This window comes from Sciurus carolinensis, chromosome 10 (genome assembly GCF_902686445.1).
Source record: "Sciurus carolinensis chromosome 10, mSciCar1.2, whole genome shotgun sequence".
Lineage (NCBI taxonomy): Eukaryota > Metazoa > Chordata > Mammalia > Rodentia > Sciuridae > Sciurus > Sciurus carolinensis.
Genome location: NC_062222.1, coordinates 47,535,879 through 47,555,141, shown reverse-complemented (window position 1 = coordinate 47,555,141; position 19,263 = coordinate 47,535,879). Strand labels below are relative to the sequence as shown.

Genomic DNA, 19,263 nt, shown 5'->3' with positions numbered 1-19,263 from the left:
ACACCATACAAAGCTTTTGCTTTTAGATCCTTCTCTACGGCTGCCATGTAAAGGATCACAAGATGGTTTTCATTACAGAATATTTCTGCAGTCATCATTTAGGGTGGAGCCTTTTGGAAAAATGCACTTAGAAATGTATATGACATCTGTACTTGCCTTTGAAATCTAGGGAATGATGGGACTAGTAATAACATTTGATTTACAAGTATATCCTAAAGTAGGTGATGAGCAGCAAGAGTTAATGAGTTTTATGTCTCTTCCTCTACTGTTCCATAAAGCCAATTTAGGAGGGATCTGGAGGACAAGTTTACAATATATTCCATCAACCTGTTGTCTTGCCTAAGGGTTTCTGGAATTAACTTCCCTTTGCTTTATTTAATATGGAGATCTCTTTAGAAGTGTCGTTAATGGCAGATAAGGCTGCTTTATTTCTTAAGACAAAAATATTTGGTCACCTAATTAATAGAGTCCATATCTCCTTCAACAAGTATGACAAAAATTTAAAAAAAAAAAAAAAAAGAAGAAGAAGAAGAAAAGACTCACTCTACTTACTTTTGTTCCTGGTAACCCTGGTAAGCCTGGTTCCCCCTGAGGACCAATGAAACCTGGTTCTCCCTTTGAAAAGATGGGCATACAAGATCATTATTAATTTGACAGGAAATAAAGCTAAATTCATTTCTTCCCATTGGTACTTTACTTCCTCAATCATATATCACATTTTTGCTGAGATCAAGTTATTATCTATAGTAAATCAAAACTGGCTTTGATCTAATGAAAACTCTTAAGAAATACTCTGGGAAATTAGATCAACTGCTTCACAATTTCTTTCCTCACCTGTTGTCCAGTGTTTTCTTTTAATCACTTACCAAATTAAGACCCGTTGTGTTTGGGTGGATGTGGTAGGTGGCCTCTAAGACAGGCTTCAGTGATCCCACTCCTGTGTACATGCCCTTGTGTAACCGCCCCCCACCGCCTTGAGTCTGACTGGATTTACTGACTCACAGCTAATGAACAGAATATGCAGAAGCGATGGAATAATACTTCTGAGTCAAAGCTGTAAAAAGACAGAGGGGCTTCCTCTTGGGGAGCCTCTCTTTATTTTTTTCACTTGGATCTCTCGCTTTGGGGGAAGGAAGCTGCCTTATTGTGAGAAGCCATTTGGAGAGGCCCACATTGTGAGACTGAAGTCAGTCAACAACCACATGTTTGAGCTTGGTAGTGGATGCCCCAGCCCTGTAGAGACTTCTGTAAAAACAGGATCCAACTGACTGCTTCACTGTAACCTCACAGAAGACTCTGAGCCAAAGGCACCTAGCCAGGCTGTGTTTGAATTCTTGTACCTCAGAAACTGTGAGATAATTAACATCAGTTGTTTTAAGTCACTAAGTTATGGGGTAAGATGGTAGGCAGCAAAAGATAACTGTTATAATAGATATGGCTAGGGAAAAGACTTGGGAACATTTAGCATGAAAGGAAAAATATCTCCTTCCTTGCCATACCCCCAGAATCATCATTTCTACCATCTGGAGGAACTTGGGTTGTGGTATAACAGGACCTACATTTGGTCTTGGTCCCCAATTTTTGGTACAAACCTCCTAAAACCCTTGGAATAGTCTTAATGATAGAGGCAAGGCACATTCTTTGTTACTCTTAACCAGGCCCTTCCAACCATACCTGAGTTTATGCAAACGAGGTAACTCTTGTTGGGTCCCTAGTTAGCTTCAGGATGGGAACTGGTTGCCAGGGGAACCAACCCTGTGATTGGAAGGTTGGAACTTACTGACCCACCTCCCAATCTCCAGCAGGGGTGGATGGCTAGAGATTGAGCTCAATCACTAAGCCCGGTGACTTCATCAATCATGTCTATGTAATGGAACCTCATTAAAAACCCCAAACAGCAGAGACTTGAGAGCTTCCAAGCTGGTGAATGCATTTAAGTACCATACTTAATGCCACAGGGAAGAGGCTCTTTCTGCTCAGGACTTTCCAGATCTTGCTTCTGTACTATTTTACCTGGCTATTCCTTTTATCCTTTATAATAAATGGAAACAGTAAGTTTCATTTTCCTGAGTTCTATGAGACATTCTAGAAAGTAGCAAATCTGAAGGGGGCATTATAAAAACCTGTAAGTTTGGAGTCATGTCAGATGTAAGTACCAGTAACCTGGGAAATGCTACTGGCAAGGGGAAATGAGGTCAGTCTTGTAGGACTGAGTCCTTATATGTGTGGGGTCTGGTACTACTTAGAGTAGTGTCAAAATAGGATCAAATTGTAGGACACCCAATCCATGTTAGAATCAGAGAGCTGGAAAACTGGTGTTAGAAAAGACACCATATATTTGGTGTTAAAAACAACAAGAAAAACAAAAACCTGAATCAGTGTTCATATTGTCTCAAATATTTATAAAGTTTTATTTTCTTTTTAACTGTGGAAGCTTAAGGGTCCAACTACCTAACATGTGTACCAAAAATTTAAAGCAAACCCATAATGACTTTGTTCTTTTTACTCTCTGCCCCTTGAGTTGTTCATGTTGTTTGATAAACTTGAGGTTTTCCTAGTGCAGTAAATTTCAACCTTGGTCTTGTGATACTTGGAGTTGAGCAGGAAAGTACTGAGAGGATTTTTATAAGACATGTTAAAATGTTATCTAATTTTTTCAAACACGTAAAACTTTAAAAATAAGCTGTGAAAAATGTTTGGTACCAGGTGGGAAACAAAAGGATATCATGCCACGAAACATACATTGATACACAGCTCAAACAGATTAACTCTGACCTAGGTGCTCCTGGTACCAATGTCAGAAAATAAAGTTAGGTGGGGCACTAATGCTTTAGGTTTATTGCCTACAAACCTTTTACAACTACTCTACATATCTCATTGTCTTCCATCTAATGGGATGGAGAATCAGAACAAATCATTTTGGGTGGATCTCTTAACAGTTTAAAATAAAAATATGAACTCTATTCAGAGAAACCAATGGTTACCATTCTACTTCTATTAAGAGAGTTTAATTTATTTCATAAACAAAAAATATGGAATATATTTGTAAGTTAAATATTTCTAATGAAATGATATATAAATATTCCCTCCTTATTTTCAAAAGAAATGCTCACTAAAGTCCACATTAAAGTCACTAATAATGACCCACTGTCATGAAAATGTAATAGGTTGAAAATTTCAGGTTAGAAGGGAACTCTTATATATCTTTAAGGAGAAATGAAATAATCTGTTCAGGATATCAAATAGTTGTAGCCCCATTAACACTTACTAATAAAAAAGAAAAAAAAAAGGTAAATGCTGCAGAAACATATTTCTTATTTAGGTTAGTGTTTAGTTTATAAAAAGATGAAGCATGCAGTTACATAATTCACAAATAAGTAAGGCTTTGCGACATCAGTGTTCTGAGAAAAGTGTCTTTTCATCCTCTTTGGGAACAGGACATATATTCAATTCTTAGTAAGAGCATAAAAAATTCTTATGAATGGAATGTTCAGGGTAAAATTTTTATTTTGAGATATAACATTAGAATGCATTTGACAGTATCAATAATTTTATCACTATTATTATTTGGTAATTTTACAGACTTTGAGTATGACTATTTTTATCTGATCATGCCATATTGATGTATTCTGAGACTCTTCTTATTTCATTTTATTTAAGGAAACAAATAGCACACTTTTAGAATCTCAGTTTTAAGTTTGGTTATTTCCAGAGCTCTGAATCACTTTAGGGACATTCCCTCCATTATCTCTGTGTCTTAGTAGGGCAGGAAAGAGCTAATTATTGGTATCTTTTTCTCTCTCAGCCTTCAAAAACCATTATTAATGTAAACAGGGCATGGATATGTCTACTTGTGATCTTCAGTCATTTGGCTATTTCTTACCTCCCTAACCTTACACCAGAGATTCTCAAAGTATGCTCTGGACCTTTTCAGGGTCAAACTATTTTCATAATAACACAGAGACATTATTTGCTTTTCTACTCTCATTCCCTCATGAATGCAAATTATGAAAAGTTCATGATATGGTTTCATATTTTACACTGCACCTAATGTTTAAGAAACTGTCACTTATAGAGTTTCAGAAAGTAGCAAAGAATATCAACAGTTATCTGAGTAGGCTATTGAAATAACCTTCTCTTGTCCAATTACATATCAGTATGAGACTGGTTTTCTTCATATACTTCAACCAGAACAGCCAACTGAACAGATTGACTGTAGAAACAGATAAGAGAATCCAGAATCTAGCTGTTTTCCATTAAGCCAGATAGAGACACCAAAAAAAAAAAAAAAATTATATGTATATATTACTCTTCTTGAAAAACGTTTTTCAGTCTCATTTTGGAAAATTCAATTGTATTTGATAAAATGTTATTTAATATAATAAAAATTTCTGACAGATTCAATAGATATAACTTACATAAACAAAAGCTATTTCAATAGGAATTTTTAGCAGCGCAAACACTTCTTAGACTAAGTGTCTGAGGACAATAGGTACAGAAGTAGAGGGTGGAGATGAAGTTTGACTTTTGCAAGCTAGAGTCCTTCAGAGCCAAGAACTGGAGGATTCTGGTTTCACCAAAGGGTGCTTAGTCAAGACTTACTATAAGATAATGTGATCAAAACATAGCATTCTCCCTAGAATAAACTGTACAACAAATACTTATTATTTTTCCCTTATGGGCTCCAATATGTTAGTTTATCATTAATATTAGCTAATATTTCAACATCTTTGCATCCTAATTGGTGCATCACCTAAATGTGATCTCTTGACACCTTCATCTGGCCTGGGAACATGAGCAACACCTCTTCAATTTCTTTCAAGAAATAACCCAAAATTGTCTCATGGGAATGTATCATTTTATGAGACAATATCCACCTGCCAAGGCATTTAAGATTGCAAAACCAAAAGAGGTTTAAAACATATTAGAACTATATAAGGTAAAATGACAGGTTTACTAAGAGTAAGTTTTCTTTCTTTAAGTCAGGAAGATAAAATGGTCATACCTATTGAATTTCCCTAAATAAATGTAGTCCTTTAAAACAAATCTTGTTTCTTTCCAGAGGACTGATGTATAGTCTAAATGTTCTAGAATCTCCTAAACTGTTTAGAGAAGGACAATGACAATCTAAAATTATGTAAACACTTTCTTGTGATATAAAAAATAAGCAAATGGTTCTTCTGCTATAGTCACAATTCCTATTTCTCAGGATAGAAAAAAGCCAGGGGAAAAAATAAGCTGAAATGATTCAAAGAGATAATACTTTGGGGGAATCATATCTAGAGAAAACCAGAATACACTAGAATAAGATTACAAGTCTGCAGGGCAACAAAGAGGAAAAATAACAATTTATACTAGAATACATAATGATTCTCACAGCTGTTTTGCATACTTAATCTCATTTAATAAACACAAAATAGAAAAATGTTAAATTGAAAATTATTCACATGTATTCATCTGAGTAGACAAGGTGGGGGAGAGATACAATAGAGGAAATCAGAACTATAATGAAATTAAACTCTGACATTACTTTTAATGAAGGAAAAATAGAGGGTTTTTTAAAACTAGGCAATTACTGAATTAGAAAATTCAAATTATAATTTTGTTTAATCATTTTAGAAATAACATAGGACCATAAAGAGAGATCCTTTGAAAAGAGAAGGTCTTAATTAGGGAAGTACAGATTTAAAGAGCAAACAGTAAGTACAACAGCTTGACCATTAAAATGAAGACCAACTGAACATGACATTTTCTGAAATTATTAATTTTTAAAGTTAATGATCTGTTAGTGCTTTTTGGAAAAGAGAAAATAACAAAAATGTTCAAGATAAATGGGGGAGAGGCAGAGGTTTTAAACATCTGGCCTGTCATGCATGCCAGGGTTACAATGAATAGCATCAGAATATGCAGTGAACCAATTTCTCAGACCACTTAAATCTGTTTTTCCCTGGCTTCACATACATATGCATGTGTGTATATAAATAGAAATATGATTATATGCATATTTATGGCATTTTCCTTCATCTTTCTATTCACTCACCACCTCACATGAGGCAGCGTTTTAGGTTTTTACTTCTGCCATCAGTGAGTTTAACAAGGGGACAGAGTCAATTCCTCGCACTGGTGATGTTGACTGTGTGTGGAAGGGAATGGAAGAGTGAAGGCAACTGATTGAACCCAAAGGCATTGCTCGCAAACTTCGCATCCAATGAAAAGGGGAGAAAATAAAAAGAGGGAGAGAAAGTGGAAGGATCTGTGGAAGAACATAGAGAAGGGTGGTGAAGGGGAGAAGAGGGGAGAGGGAGAGTGAAGAGGAACCTCTCCATCTTAAGGTTTCCCGTTCCTCTCTCCATTACCATAACAATAGAATCCAGATTTAATCTGTTTCCTTTTTATGTTGTTGTTTTATGGTCCAAGAAAAGTTCAACTGGATTTACTCTTGGGACAAACAAAAATATAAACAATATATTATCTAACTCTTAAAATAAGTACAGAACTATGATTTAATCAAATTCTGGTAATAAAAGGCACACATTATTTATCAGAACCATTAACATAATCTAAAATTTTAATTCCTAAACCACAATAACAGAGGATATTCTGTTTTGCTACCTTAGCCACATGCTGACAAATAACAAACTGTCAGAGAAATAGAAATCTCAGTTCTGCTGGTATAAGAACAAAATGGGACTAAAACAGCAGCAAATTTCAAAATGAAGGAAAATATGGTCTAATTTTCTGGTCTTATTCTGGATATCGCATCTGTTTTCTTTTGAATTGTTTCACCAGTTTTTATCTCACCATCAATCAATTAAAAAAAATTAGGTCTCAGTATCAAAACTAACATAATTCCTTGGGGCTGAGGTGGTAGAAAAGATGAATAAGGGAGTAGCTATGATTTTGGCATCTAAACTGGTGTTTAGGTAGAAGATATGCTACTGACTCAGGCTAACACACAAGAGAGGCCCGGTAGTCAACTGCTGGAGAAGCAGTAAGAAGTAGAAAGCAGACCCATCTCCAGATTTGACATAGGTTGCTAGTCTGAAACAATGTTCAATTTTATGGGCAAGATGTGTAAAGATGCTGAACCAAGTCTACAGAAAAATAATGGTAGTGAAATTAGAGGTGCCTCTTCACATGACCAATCATGGAAGGCCTAATGGTTTCACAATGATTTTACCAACTACAGCTAATCAACTGGGCAGCCACAACTTTAACCTTGCAGTATCAAGCTCAGTGAATGTAAGTTGCAGTAACTAACTTGTACCATATTTAAGAAATCATTCTATTTTCATATCAAAAAGTAGTTCCATTGCAGGTTAGGGTATCAGCATGAGGATATAGCTCCATCTTTGACTCCCCTTTGTTTGATTAGTTGATAATGTATACACATAAAAAACTACAAGATTTTAGCCATATTCATACGTATAATAGAAGAAAGATACCTGAAGACAAGATTTTGATTGAAACCACTTTTCCTCAATTCAATGCTATTACTTCCAAAACAAACTTAAATATTCAATCCAAATAGCAGCTTCAATTCTATGGCTTCTCACCAAAAAAATAAAGAGCAAGCAAGCAAACAACAAACACACTAAAAACCAACATCTGTATCAACCCTAACAGCAACAAAAACTGGTCTTCTATATTACCAAAAGGCCAGGGAAAGCTAAAACATTCTTTGCGAAAGTACTCTGTCTGAGAATTCTACCAATGACTACCAAAGTTCTCATTAAGTCTTAGAATTCCATAATAAAACCTTGACTGATTTTTCTTTAAATTCACATTTAATAAATAGCAAGAAAGTATTTCAGATGACCTTATTTTATCTCTTAAATGGTCACTGGGACAATTCACCCAACACTTTTGTGAAATTCGCTAAAGGATGCCCTTAATAAAGATGAGAAGAGTCAACAAATAAATTTTTTAAAAAAAATTTATAATTTATTTTATGTATTATCCACTTGGTGGAATGGGACGGATGGGAGAATACTGTGGCATCAACAAATACTTTAATGGGATTATTAGTCAAGGTAAGAAATGAAGGGACAGCTTCACTTATACAGCAATGGCTCACCAGGTGTTTCCATATAAACTTCCAGAACTTATCATCTGTTAAACAGAATTGTGGCCAGAAAGTCCTAACTGATTAGCTCTTGCCCACAGAAAAATCTCTGGTTTTTCATTTATTACCATTTGTTTTATTTTTATAAGTCATTATTAATTAAAGGAGTAAAAAATATTATTTTTTAACCTAAGACACCTCTAATATATCAGCTTAAATCAAGTCATGTTTTCCAAGATATTTATTATTCCCAAGCAGATCCAATTTTATTTTCATTGCCCAAAAAATAGTACAATGGGGCTTGACAAATATGTACTGAGTTGTGTGGGTGCTAAAAGCATCACCAATAATTTTGATTAATGTGTCTTGACAATGAATGCATTAACCAAACAATATTCTTCTTGCTTAAAGGCTAATTAGAATTCAAGTCAGCATGATACCTGCTTTTGAGGATTACAGCAATAACATTTGTTGTAATAAGAACCTCTAGGCGTCCAGTTTGGGCAATGATTGATTTATAAAATTATTGAGGAAAAAAAATAAGAAAGTAGAATCTGCCCCTAAAATACTTACTTCCCTTAAGGATCAAATTTGAGTATAAATTAAAACATCTTGGTGGCTCTGTGAGAAATGAACTATAATAGTGGATTTATTTAAAATCCAGAAAACATACCTGATTTTTTTTTTAAACAGGATTACATCGTGAAAGCCCATACAATATGTTTACTGGAGGTTTCATTATGGCTGTTAAAAATCTCTGATTTCTGGTTATATATTTCCTACTTGAACTCTAAATTACTCAACTTCTCAGATGGGCTTTGTGCAAGCAGGAAGTAATTATAAGTAGCAATGAAATAATGTTATTCTTTTAACTAACATTTCTTCTTTTCCTTTTTTGTTTTTTAGGAATTCATTTCACATCCCATAGTACTTCTAAAAAATTTCCTCCATTATTTTTTAAGGTTTTTAAGGAAGGATCCTTATCTTCAGTGGATTTAGAATATACATTTCTTTCAGATTACTGAACACTATACTTAAGAATGCCAAAGTGAATATTTCTGCCACCTGTCAAAGTTAGATTTCATATGCTTTCATGTCAAAGTTGATTTCTTTTGACATGGTATAAAGATTTAGTGACTGTCACAGGCTCTCCTAGTCCTCAAGATCTTGATCTAAATGTCAAATTGTCACTGATGTGAAAGCCAGAGTAAAACCATCAAGCTTAGAAGGCAGATACACTGAAAAAATTTCATTGCCACTAAATGATTTGTTTTTCTGATTTGATGTCAATAATTTTATTATGTTATATCTCCCTTGCCCTATCTTTTTTTTTTTTTTTTCCTGAATTGACTTTCTGAGAGAGATAAACTGGTAGTATATGTTGAAAGGAAAAAAGTAAGCATTAAAAATCAGTATTTGTGAAAAACACCTTGGATTGAGCAACACCAGAGAATTTTTGTCATTATAGCATGTGTCAAATTTTATGTTTGCTCTACCTGTGAACAGTGTCAGGAGCAAACTTTGATAGTATCATGTCTGATCCCTTGAGTGCTGTGCACCTTTGTCCCTTGTTCCTAGAATACACTTGGCTAATAGGAAAGGGGAGTCGTGTGACATCATGTGTCAGGAGAAAGTGGGTGATCCTACTGCTCTAAGGTCACATTCATCTATTGCTGCAAAGGAGTTTTCGGTTTACATCTGTTAGCCCATAGAATATAAATGGCTGTATGTTCTCTAGGTTAATATTATTCACATGAGAAAAGATCATATGGAAAGATACATAGCCATTGTTCCTCATATTCTGAGCTGCCCCAAGAAAAATAAATGATAGCCAACATTTATATACCATTTACTATATGCTTGGTGATACTTTCAGAGCTGATTCTTCTCACAGCTTTCTGTGTTGTGACCAATGATGATTTGCATCTCATGAGGAAACTGAAGCATAGAGAGATTATAGAACTTGCCCCAGATCATACACTGGTAAGAGGGAGAACCTGGATCTGCACACTGGCCATTTGTTCTGAAGTTGCTGGTCTATGCTACTTAATTACTGGGGAAATGTAATCATAAGAAGGGGTGAGCTGTGTATTTACATTAAAATATATAAGTATAGAGAATGAAACAAAAAATTTGGAACTTAGAATCTTATCCTTTGATATCAGAAAAGCTAGTTATAATACATTTTACCCTTTAAAATATTTGAAGACTTGTTCATACAACTAATGTTCTGAGCTCAAAAAATCTTATTCCAGAAGATCAATGTGTGCATGGTACATTGTACATAATTTAATTTTCCCAGCTGAACATCTTGACAGTATATGAACCATGAATGCATGAAATAGGAATTCCAAATGCCTTCCACATGGTGAGAGAACTTTCAAATACTTGTGCAGGGAACTTAAGAGAAGTTGGAAATTAAGTTACGCCTGCTCTTAGTGACTTTTACTATGTACGCCTATGGTGTTAGCACTTTCCTGAGTAGGACCTGAGGTGATAGATGGATGAGTCTGTTGTCTGTATTTAGGTACTGTGCTCATTTCCTGAGAGCTGTGGAAAGCATGTGGATGCTCATTAAGTTTCCAACCATTCCCCGAGAGCAACAGGTGGTGAATCAAAGCTTCCCTGGTATGTCATGGCTGGTTTCCTCAACGTCTTAGAAATAATGGATGGCATTTACATGTTCTCTGTAGTACCAGAAGATAAGAAGGAGATGAATAGTAACAGGAAGTATTTCTAAAGCATAAATAAACACACAAGTCTAGGAAGATTATGACTAATGTTCTTGCTGCCACACATTCTATAACCATACATAATGGTTTCATCTTTGAAATCCTATTACTCTTTCAAACTATGAAATCATGGTTAACTGTCCTAACTTTTACCAAATGGGGGTAAGGTAAATTAAAGGAATAAAGAACACCCCAAGTTAATGAAACTGTATTATAAGATTATAATGTTTAACTCAACATTTATAAATATCTAGTAAATACTAATGACCTTAATGTGTTCTTAAAATGTCTCCTTTTCAAAATTACTTATTTATACTTGGCACTTACTACATTATAAGGAAAGCATATATCTTATTTGAATTACAGAAGACAAAACTTATTAAACCAAAAACAGAACCTGGGATTTAAATCAAACACTGAATAGTTGTCCAAATGGTACTTGATAAATACATTTAAAAAACTTTAGTGAGTAATGAAAAGAATTTTGTCAAATGATAGTGTCTCACAACAGTCACTAGTCAGGGATAGAAACACAAAAGAAAACATCAAAACTATCAGACCTTAAGGAAGTGTGTCTAGCAATTTCCTGCGACCATGGAACGCAAGCATTTATGGGAGGTGGCAAATCACCAACTACCCTCCCAATATGAAAAAGTTAAAAACATTCAGACTAGTCTGCACATGACTAGGGAAATGCCAAGGGTCTGGGAAGATATTTTTCATGATACCAAATAGTAATAAAAATCATATACATATGTGTGTATACACATATATGTACATTATGTACATAACATATACATATGTGTATAAATGTATATGTACACATTTATATATAACATATTACACATATCATGATATATTTTATATATATATTTACTTTGGAGGGAAAAAATGAATTCCTTTATTCTCATGTTTTCTCTTTTACCAGAAAGTTCTGCAAGCTCAGGAAAAGGGACAACTGGATTTCAAAGCACCAAGTCACCTGTCAGATGATTCACGCTAGCAGCACAGCCCTGCTAACCCAGAGCTCTTGCTGAAGAGGCTCTGCCTGGCCCTTCCAAATGCTCTTCCTTTTAATGCCTTTATAATGATTTATAAAGCTACCAGATTCTTTTTTTTTTTTAAATTAATACTATCAGTTTCTTAAATTCCTCCAAAAATTTATGATCTTGTAATCATTTATAAAAAGTTGTCATTTTCAATGTGTGGAAGGCAGTAAGGAACTTCCATAAATTAACTCTGTATTAATTTATGAAGTTATTCTTGATAAATACCACATGATAGGGAAGTAACTTTAACTTTTTTGGTAAACTGTGGTCACAGAGTACTTTTTACTGAAGAACTCGAAGACTAAATGTATATTAAAAGGACATCTCAACCATCTGGATACTAATCTGGAAACATCAAACAAAAACCAGAACCAAAATTTGAGTACCAACCTATAAGATATACTATACTAATAAAATATTATATATTATGCCACATGATCTCTTGGAACTCATGAATTTCATCTAATCTAAAATCATATTTTTAATTAACAAACTCTAAGCAGAATGTCCATTAAACAGTATACAGAACCCTCACACTGAAGGTAGAAATAATAATTTTGGATTGGACTAATGTACACTAAAACTTTGTAAGAGAATAATGTAAGGAAAAACATACTGGCATCATGTTACCCTGTCAAAGAGTTATAGAATAAATTTTTTAAAAGATAAGCTGATTTTAAAGAAGTCACTACAACTAAGGCAGTAAAATTTTAAGTTCTGTCAGTTACCACATGAAAACTTTTAAACAATTTTGATCTGTACTTTGCAGAGAGAATTATTGGTAGGAAGTAGGAGCCCAAACATTTTAGAAGGATTATTATAAAGGGTGAAGCATAAAAACAGCTGCCTAAATGTTTGATTTAAAGGGATGTTAAGACTTCAATTCTGGTCAAAATCTGAGAGGATCTTAATAAAATTAAAATATGGAGGTAAAGAGACATTCTAGACTTACAAAAAATTTGTATGTTTTGAACTAAAGTGGCATTTACATTTACTTAAGGAGAATGATAGGTTAACTAGTGGAATACAGTCCAGATAGCAATGGCAAACTTTAAATCTCCATGCTCAATTTTTAATTTAAAAAATTTAATTGGTTGAGATGGTTGTGGAGTACAGAAGAACATTATATTTTTTAGTGATTTTTTTTTCCCTATTTTCCTCCAATTCGGGAGACTCATAATTACAGTTTTATGAAGCCAAGACTATCAGTGCAGTATTTACCTTTATCCCCGGAAGTCCAGGAAGCCCAGGAAGCCCTGGTTCACCCTACATAGGAAAATCATATAGTATTATAGAATGATATTTACTCGGTCACAGTATCTGGAGAAAAACATGGCAAATGTTCCCAGTTGCATACTTTTGGCGCATGTAGTATATATATATATATATATATATATATATATATATATATATATATATAAATATATATATAAAACCTGTCTAGGTTCAAGAAGTCTGACGAGATTATGTAGTTCAGTCAACTCTTGATTCAAGGACTAGGTGACCCCTTGAAGATTTTTCAGGATTTCCCCCTCTTCTTGCAATTCACTGCTCATTGGCATCTCTATCAGAAGGTAAGAATGAGGAGTAAAAGGAAGAGGAACCGTCTGTGTTTCACTCCTTTGGTAAATGGTTTGCTGGAACTATGTGCTGAAATGGGAATTATGCATGCACTTTAATAATGCATCCTATTCCAGGACTCTCACCTCAGATAATCAAGAGTTGGCTGTATGAACAGGTGGTCACATCAAAACAATATACATGAAAAGTACTGCTCACTTAAAAGTACAGTAAGATTTCCTTTCCATTCCTGAACGATGAGAAGATAAATAAATGGTTGAGATTGTACTTAACTCTGGTCTGTATTTCTGACAATTGTTGAGTTGGGGCAACGGTGCTTAGCAGCTTAGGGCTAATGGTACCATGCAGCTGTTCCTGAATACAGGTCTGAGATTAAGTGGTACATACTGGGTGAGCATACTGGAGTCAGGCTAAACCTTCTCATTTTCACAGAATTGTCTACATTATTTTAAGCACAAAGTATAGTGGCAAGAGGTTACATTGCTTAGAAAATCTCCTGAATTCTAATAAAGAAGCATAAAGGAATGACAGGAACAAATAAAAAATCTGCCCTGAGTTGGGAAGAGGACCATGATTTGTGGAAATAACATTTGAAGATAAAAGAATCCACTTCATAATATTCAGTGGGACAAAAATCATTCAAAATGAGACAGGAACTTCAACAAAGTGGGAAAAAGAGGTACTTCTTTAAGTGCTTTAATAATCCTCATTCCAAGGTAACTCTAACAAGCACAACCAGATTTTCCGTCTTGAATATTATTACTTTCAAGTTATGAAGAGCCATAATTTGCTCTGGTATTAATGTGACATGATTTCAGATACTATACTGTGTGATTAGACAAAAAAAGACAATGACTTTCTTGATGGTTTAAGTTTTTCAGGAATGCAAAAGAAAAACTATTCTGTCAAAAACTACATAAATAAAAGTTTGCCTTATGAATAAGATTAAAAGGAGATTAAGCCAGAAAAGAGAAAATGATGATTAAGAACTTGTTATTCCATAGGCTATTTGTCTGAGTAGATTAAACTTGACAGTTACAACATTATACATTTGATTTTCTTTTCTCTTTCCCTTTCACCATTAAAGAGGCTCTATTAGAAAGAGCTTATATACATATTCTGCTACAAGCTTTCTTTTACTTAAAAAAACAATCAAGATTGTTGAAAACAGTAAGTTGCAGAATATATAACTAATACAACTATGAATTGTTTTAGAAAAATCTCCCCAAATTTTGATACATTCCATCTGAAACAGAAGTGGTAATATATAGGTCCTAACACAATTTCTCAGTAAGAATTATCATCTCTCCCTTCCCTCTCAATAAATTAAAAGTCTACTTTTAAAGAATTTATATACACATGTGTATAAATGAATACATACTCCTACTTTCTAATAATGAGAAAGATGCATAAAATATCATGCAATATCTTTTAATGTAGATTAAATACATCAAGACTGAGCATTCAGCCTTTCTCTACATCATATTGAATGTATGCATGTATGGTAGGTAGAAAATATCCTTTTTAGTGAAATATATTTTTGAAACTCCTAGAGTCTTGAATTTTTATAAACTTGACCTTTCCAAATTTATATTTACTTTGTGTAACTAGCTGACATAATGAAAGATTATATTTAACATTATCCTTTACAGAACATCTCTTGACATTTTTAGGAAGACATTTCCTCTTGTATAATCCTCCATCTTTAAACCATGAAAGCTTATCTTCCAACTAAGGGATAGTATTCAGCAAATTTCTCCATCTTGTCTATGCCTTGGCTCAGAGGCTGCTCTGAGCTGAGTTTTTGGGCATACACAGCTGGTGGGTCAGATCTGGGTCATAATTAAGAATTAATTTGTTATTTCACTCTCAAAATACTTGTCCAAGAGATTAGTCTTTACACAGAAATGCTGTACTTTTGATTTTATTCTTGCTTTCCCTTTCATTCTTCACTCTCCATTGAGATACCCTCACAATGGGGACTCTGTTTTCCTGCTCATCCCTGTGATAGTGCCCTGGACTTCTAGGGTAAGTTCTAGGGTGAGGGTACCTTCTGATGGGGAATCAAGTGATTTTACTTTTTACAACAAATGGATATGCTCTAAACAGTTATAGAGACATTAGGTAAGAGAGAACTATGTGAAGAAACACAATGCCTATTTTATAAATCTACACATTCACTCTACAAGCCTACATACACTTCAACTCACATGCCAATCACACACTTCACTATTGAAATTATCAAAGGAAAAAAATCCAATGAAATAATTCCTCCATTATGAATATGACTGTAGATACTATGTAGCAGAAAGCTCACTGCTGGGCTTATGCTGTGCCGTGACTATTAGTGCTTTTCTGGACATGCCCTAAATTCAGGGGTGTCAGTGCCATTGAACTCATGGCACAGTTCCACAATGGTGAGAAAAATGCCACGTACTCAGTTCAATTGGTCACTTTTCCAACCTGAGCAGCAAGCATGGAAATGTTTAATTTTAAACCAACCTTGGGTTAAGCATTGCCAAATGTTGATATCAGACAAAGAAGTCATATTATTGTGGGAAAGTGAGATTGCATCAAAGGGTAGAAGCGGGTCTAAATATTAATGAAAATCACACTGTTCATTTCAAGGCATATATTAACTAAGAAGGGTTTTAAGATTTTAAATTAATCTACCCCTTTTTTCAATGTAACCTAAACTGATTTTTTAATGAAATGCAAAGGCAATCTAATATTTTTATGTGTAAACCTAAAAGTTTCCAGAATTAATCTAAATTTTATTCCTAATTAATCATGATAAGGCAATGTTTTATTAAGCAATTGAATACCAATTTGGTACTTCCACTCTGAAAACAGTGAAGTCTATACAAGATTATAGCAGAGTTTCTTTTGGCTTGTATTTTAGAGACAGGAAAATCTTGCAGACATTTCTTTGAGCAAATCACAGATTTAGAGAGCAATTGAAACATAGTCTTTAATTTTTAAAGACTAAGGGACCTAAAATTAGATCATCTGAGAAGATTAATTGCCTTTTCCAAACAAAGCTGACCATGGTTCTCTGACTTTATCACTAATTCCAAATTTTTGAAATAAAGATCAGAAGGAAATCTTAGGAATTAAGCAGTAAAATCTTCAGAGTTCTGGGCTCTTTGGAAAAGCCTCAACTTTACCTGGAACTGGGCCTGATGAATCATTACTCTTTGAGTCTTAGTTTCAAGAAAAATATGTCTTCAAATTAGAGAAATGTTAAAAGAATGAGAGACCTTTTCATAAATTACTTCCATCCTAAGTTTTTTAAAAATAAAGCTCTCTCAGTGATTTCAAGAATGCTTGAGACATAACAAAACCATGATTTGCCACATCTTATGGTTCCAAACTACTATAATGGAATTTATTCTTTCTTTCCCTTTTTGCTACTGAGGTAAATGCTATCTTTTTGTTTACATTTTTGCTACCACATCAGCTACTGATGGACAAAGGCAGAGAGACATGATCTTAGGAGATTTTGCTTAATGTAGAATTCACATTTCCTTGTTAGCTACATCCATCTGTTATCTGAAATCCAACTGCAGGGGCACTGATATGCAGAAGCTCAGACAATAAACTGCAAACACTTGTTTCCTGCCTCAGACTCAAAGGAGAATATGAATCTAAACATAGTCACTGCGTGTTCTCTAATGTATTGCCGAAGTGAAGCACAAATGATAACCGAAGTTATGGTTAGTTAAATTGGTGTGGCTAATATCTCTAATTAAAATTTAGTTTATTAACACACTTAGTTTGCATAACAAACAATCAAGACACAGGTAGAGTCATTTAGAAAATAAGTACTGGCAATGAACAGAAAAGGGGTATAAGTTTTAAAGATCTGCCCATCACTGTCTATTAATCAGTTTAATAAATACTCATTTCTTCTCATGAAAGATAGAAACATGCAGATTACCTTTAAGCACACAAGATAAGTTGTGGGAGTCCAACACAACTGCTCTTTGGTAGTTTCAGACAGTTGAGTATATGTAGAATTTAGTTCATAAAACATCCTTTTACAAGGACAGAGCTTATTTTCACATTTTGCAATGATAAGCATCAAGACTTATGCAAAATGGGGCTGATCATGCAGCTCACTGGTAGAGTGCTTGCCTAGCACGCAAAAGGCCCTGGGTTCAATTCTCAGCACCACAAAAAAAATCAGAAAATAAGTTAAAATGCATACCAACCAATAACACTCTGTATGCAAAGCATGAACACTATGTCATTTTGCAACAATCATTTTCATATTATGTAAAATGGATCATAAATATACAGTACAAAGAACACACTGGAGACAGAGTTACCTTTTGCCCTGGACGACCAGATTCTCCAGGTTCTCCCTGGCCAAAGAAAACCAAAGGTGAAGAGAATCATTTTATGAGTATTCCAAAACCTTTAGGGCTCTGGGCACTTTCACAGGGATGGCCCAGACTCCTTTTTGATCACAAGTACTTTATTCACTTTATTTTCCTCTATATCTCACTAGACACAGGGAAATTTATTGTTTTGAATACATGTATGGCTCACACATAAATCCACATTTCCACAAAACCAATCTTAAAGGGAAGAGAAGTCCAGCCCTCTTATTTAAACTTCACTGTACTTCCCACAGATATCCCTGTTGTGTTTGGAAGCTGATTACTGAGGTTAACAGGAACGGAACAATCACGGTCAACGTTGGTAAAAGGGAGAGAAAGTAGAGCTTAGAAAATCAAAACTGTGATCCCTGTGGTACAAACACTTGCATGCTTACAGTTACCTTGATTCCTGCAGCAGATGATCCAGGGTCACCCTAAAATGAAATCCATGAGAGGTTATGCCAGAAGTTATGGAAACAGGAAACATCACAAACACCCAGAGATGTTATTGACACAGATGCTCAAAGAGGCTCCATGACCCATGTGCCTAACATACTCCATGAAACTTGGTACTAGTACATCAGCAGTTAAGATGGCAACAATATCTAGGATAAACAATGTGCTTCCTACAAACATGGTTTTACTTTGAATGCAAAATATATCAGGATTATATTATATTCTTTGAAACAAGTATCATGATAGAAATACGAATCTCTTCCCTTGATACAGTGCTAAAAATGCATTCTGGAGCACTAAATTAAAATTTAGAGATCTGGAATGTTCGGTTTTCTCTATTTATGGAGTTCATTAATGTCACTGGCCATCATTTACAGGGAGCTCCCTGCCCCTTTGGTTTTAGGAAGTCAAGGTTCAGTGGATGAAGTCAAAGGGTTAATGATGTTGAGCTGGAAAAGCCACACAGCAGATCTGTTTGTTTTCCTCATGAAGCTCTGTCACAGTTGCAACCAGCATGCTTTTTCCAGCTTTACACTTATTTCATTGTAACTCAGTCACCGGGAAGTTACAGGATGATGGATGACTTGTGGGTGATGGGGATACAAGTAAGCTCTGAGAGAAAGTCTCGAGACAGAATCTGGTGTTTTAAAAGGCAGCATATTCCACCCAGACTACATAGAGGAGGCCTACGTTTCTAAAGCTGACCCATTGCAAATAAGCAGAGAGGGTTCCTGGAGAAAAGACTATGGAGGATAACTAGGGATGTGGCTTATTTCTGAAAAAGGCCAGCAAAGGGCCTAGATGCCCAAGATCCTTCTAGCCCTCTGTACCATGAACATGCTGGAAGGAAAAAGACAAGGAAAGACCTTAGTCATCTGAGATTGTCAAGAGAAGAGAAACAGCCATAGGAATAAGGCACATCTCAGGATTTCCTCAGCTGACTCATCTGTAAAAATGTTCAAGGAGCTCCAGGGGTCTGTTTCCTTGTTCTACAT

At 34.7% G+C, this 19,263-nt stretch overlaps 1 protein-coding gene across 2 annotated transcripts in view; it reads right to left on the bottom strand.

The window, feature by feature from the left end:
* The window catches only part of Col25a1 (collagen type XXV alpha 1 chain), a 434,308-nt gene that overhangs the window by 42,976 nt on the left and 372,069 nt on the right, over positions 1 to 19,263 (bottom strand). For both annotated transcript variants that reach the window (XM_047566623.1, XM_047566624.1), the window contains exons 15-18: positions 18,214 to 18,246; positions 17,759 to 17,794; positions 13,068 to 13,112; positions 553 to 615 (exon numbers count right to left, since the gene is read on the bottom strand). In XM_047566623.1, the coding sequence (XP_047422579.1) occupies positions 553 to 615; positions 13,068 to 13,112; positions 17,759 to 17,794; positions 18,214 to 18,246 (177 nt within the window). The remainder of the gene's footprint in view (positions 1 to 552; positions 616 to 13,067; positions 13,113 to 17,758; positions 17,795 to 18,213; positions 18,247 to 19,263) is intronic.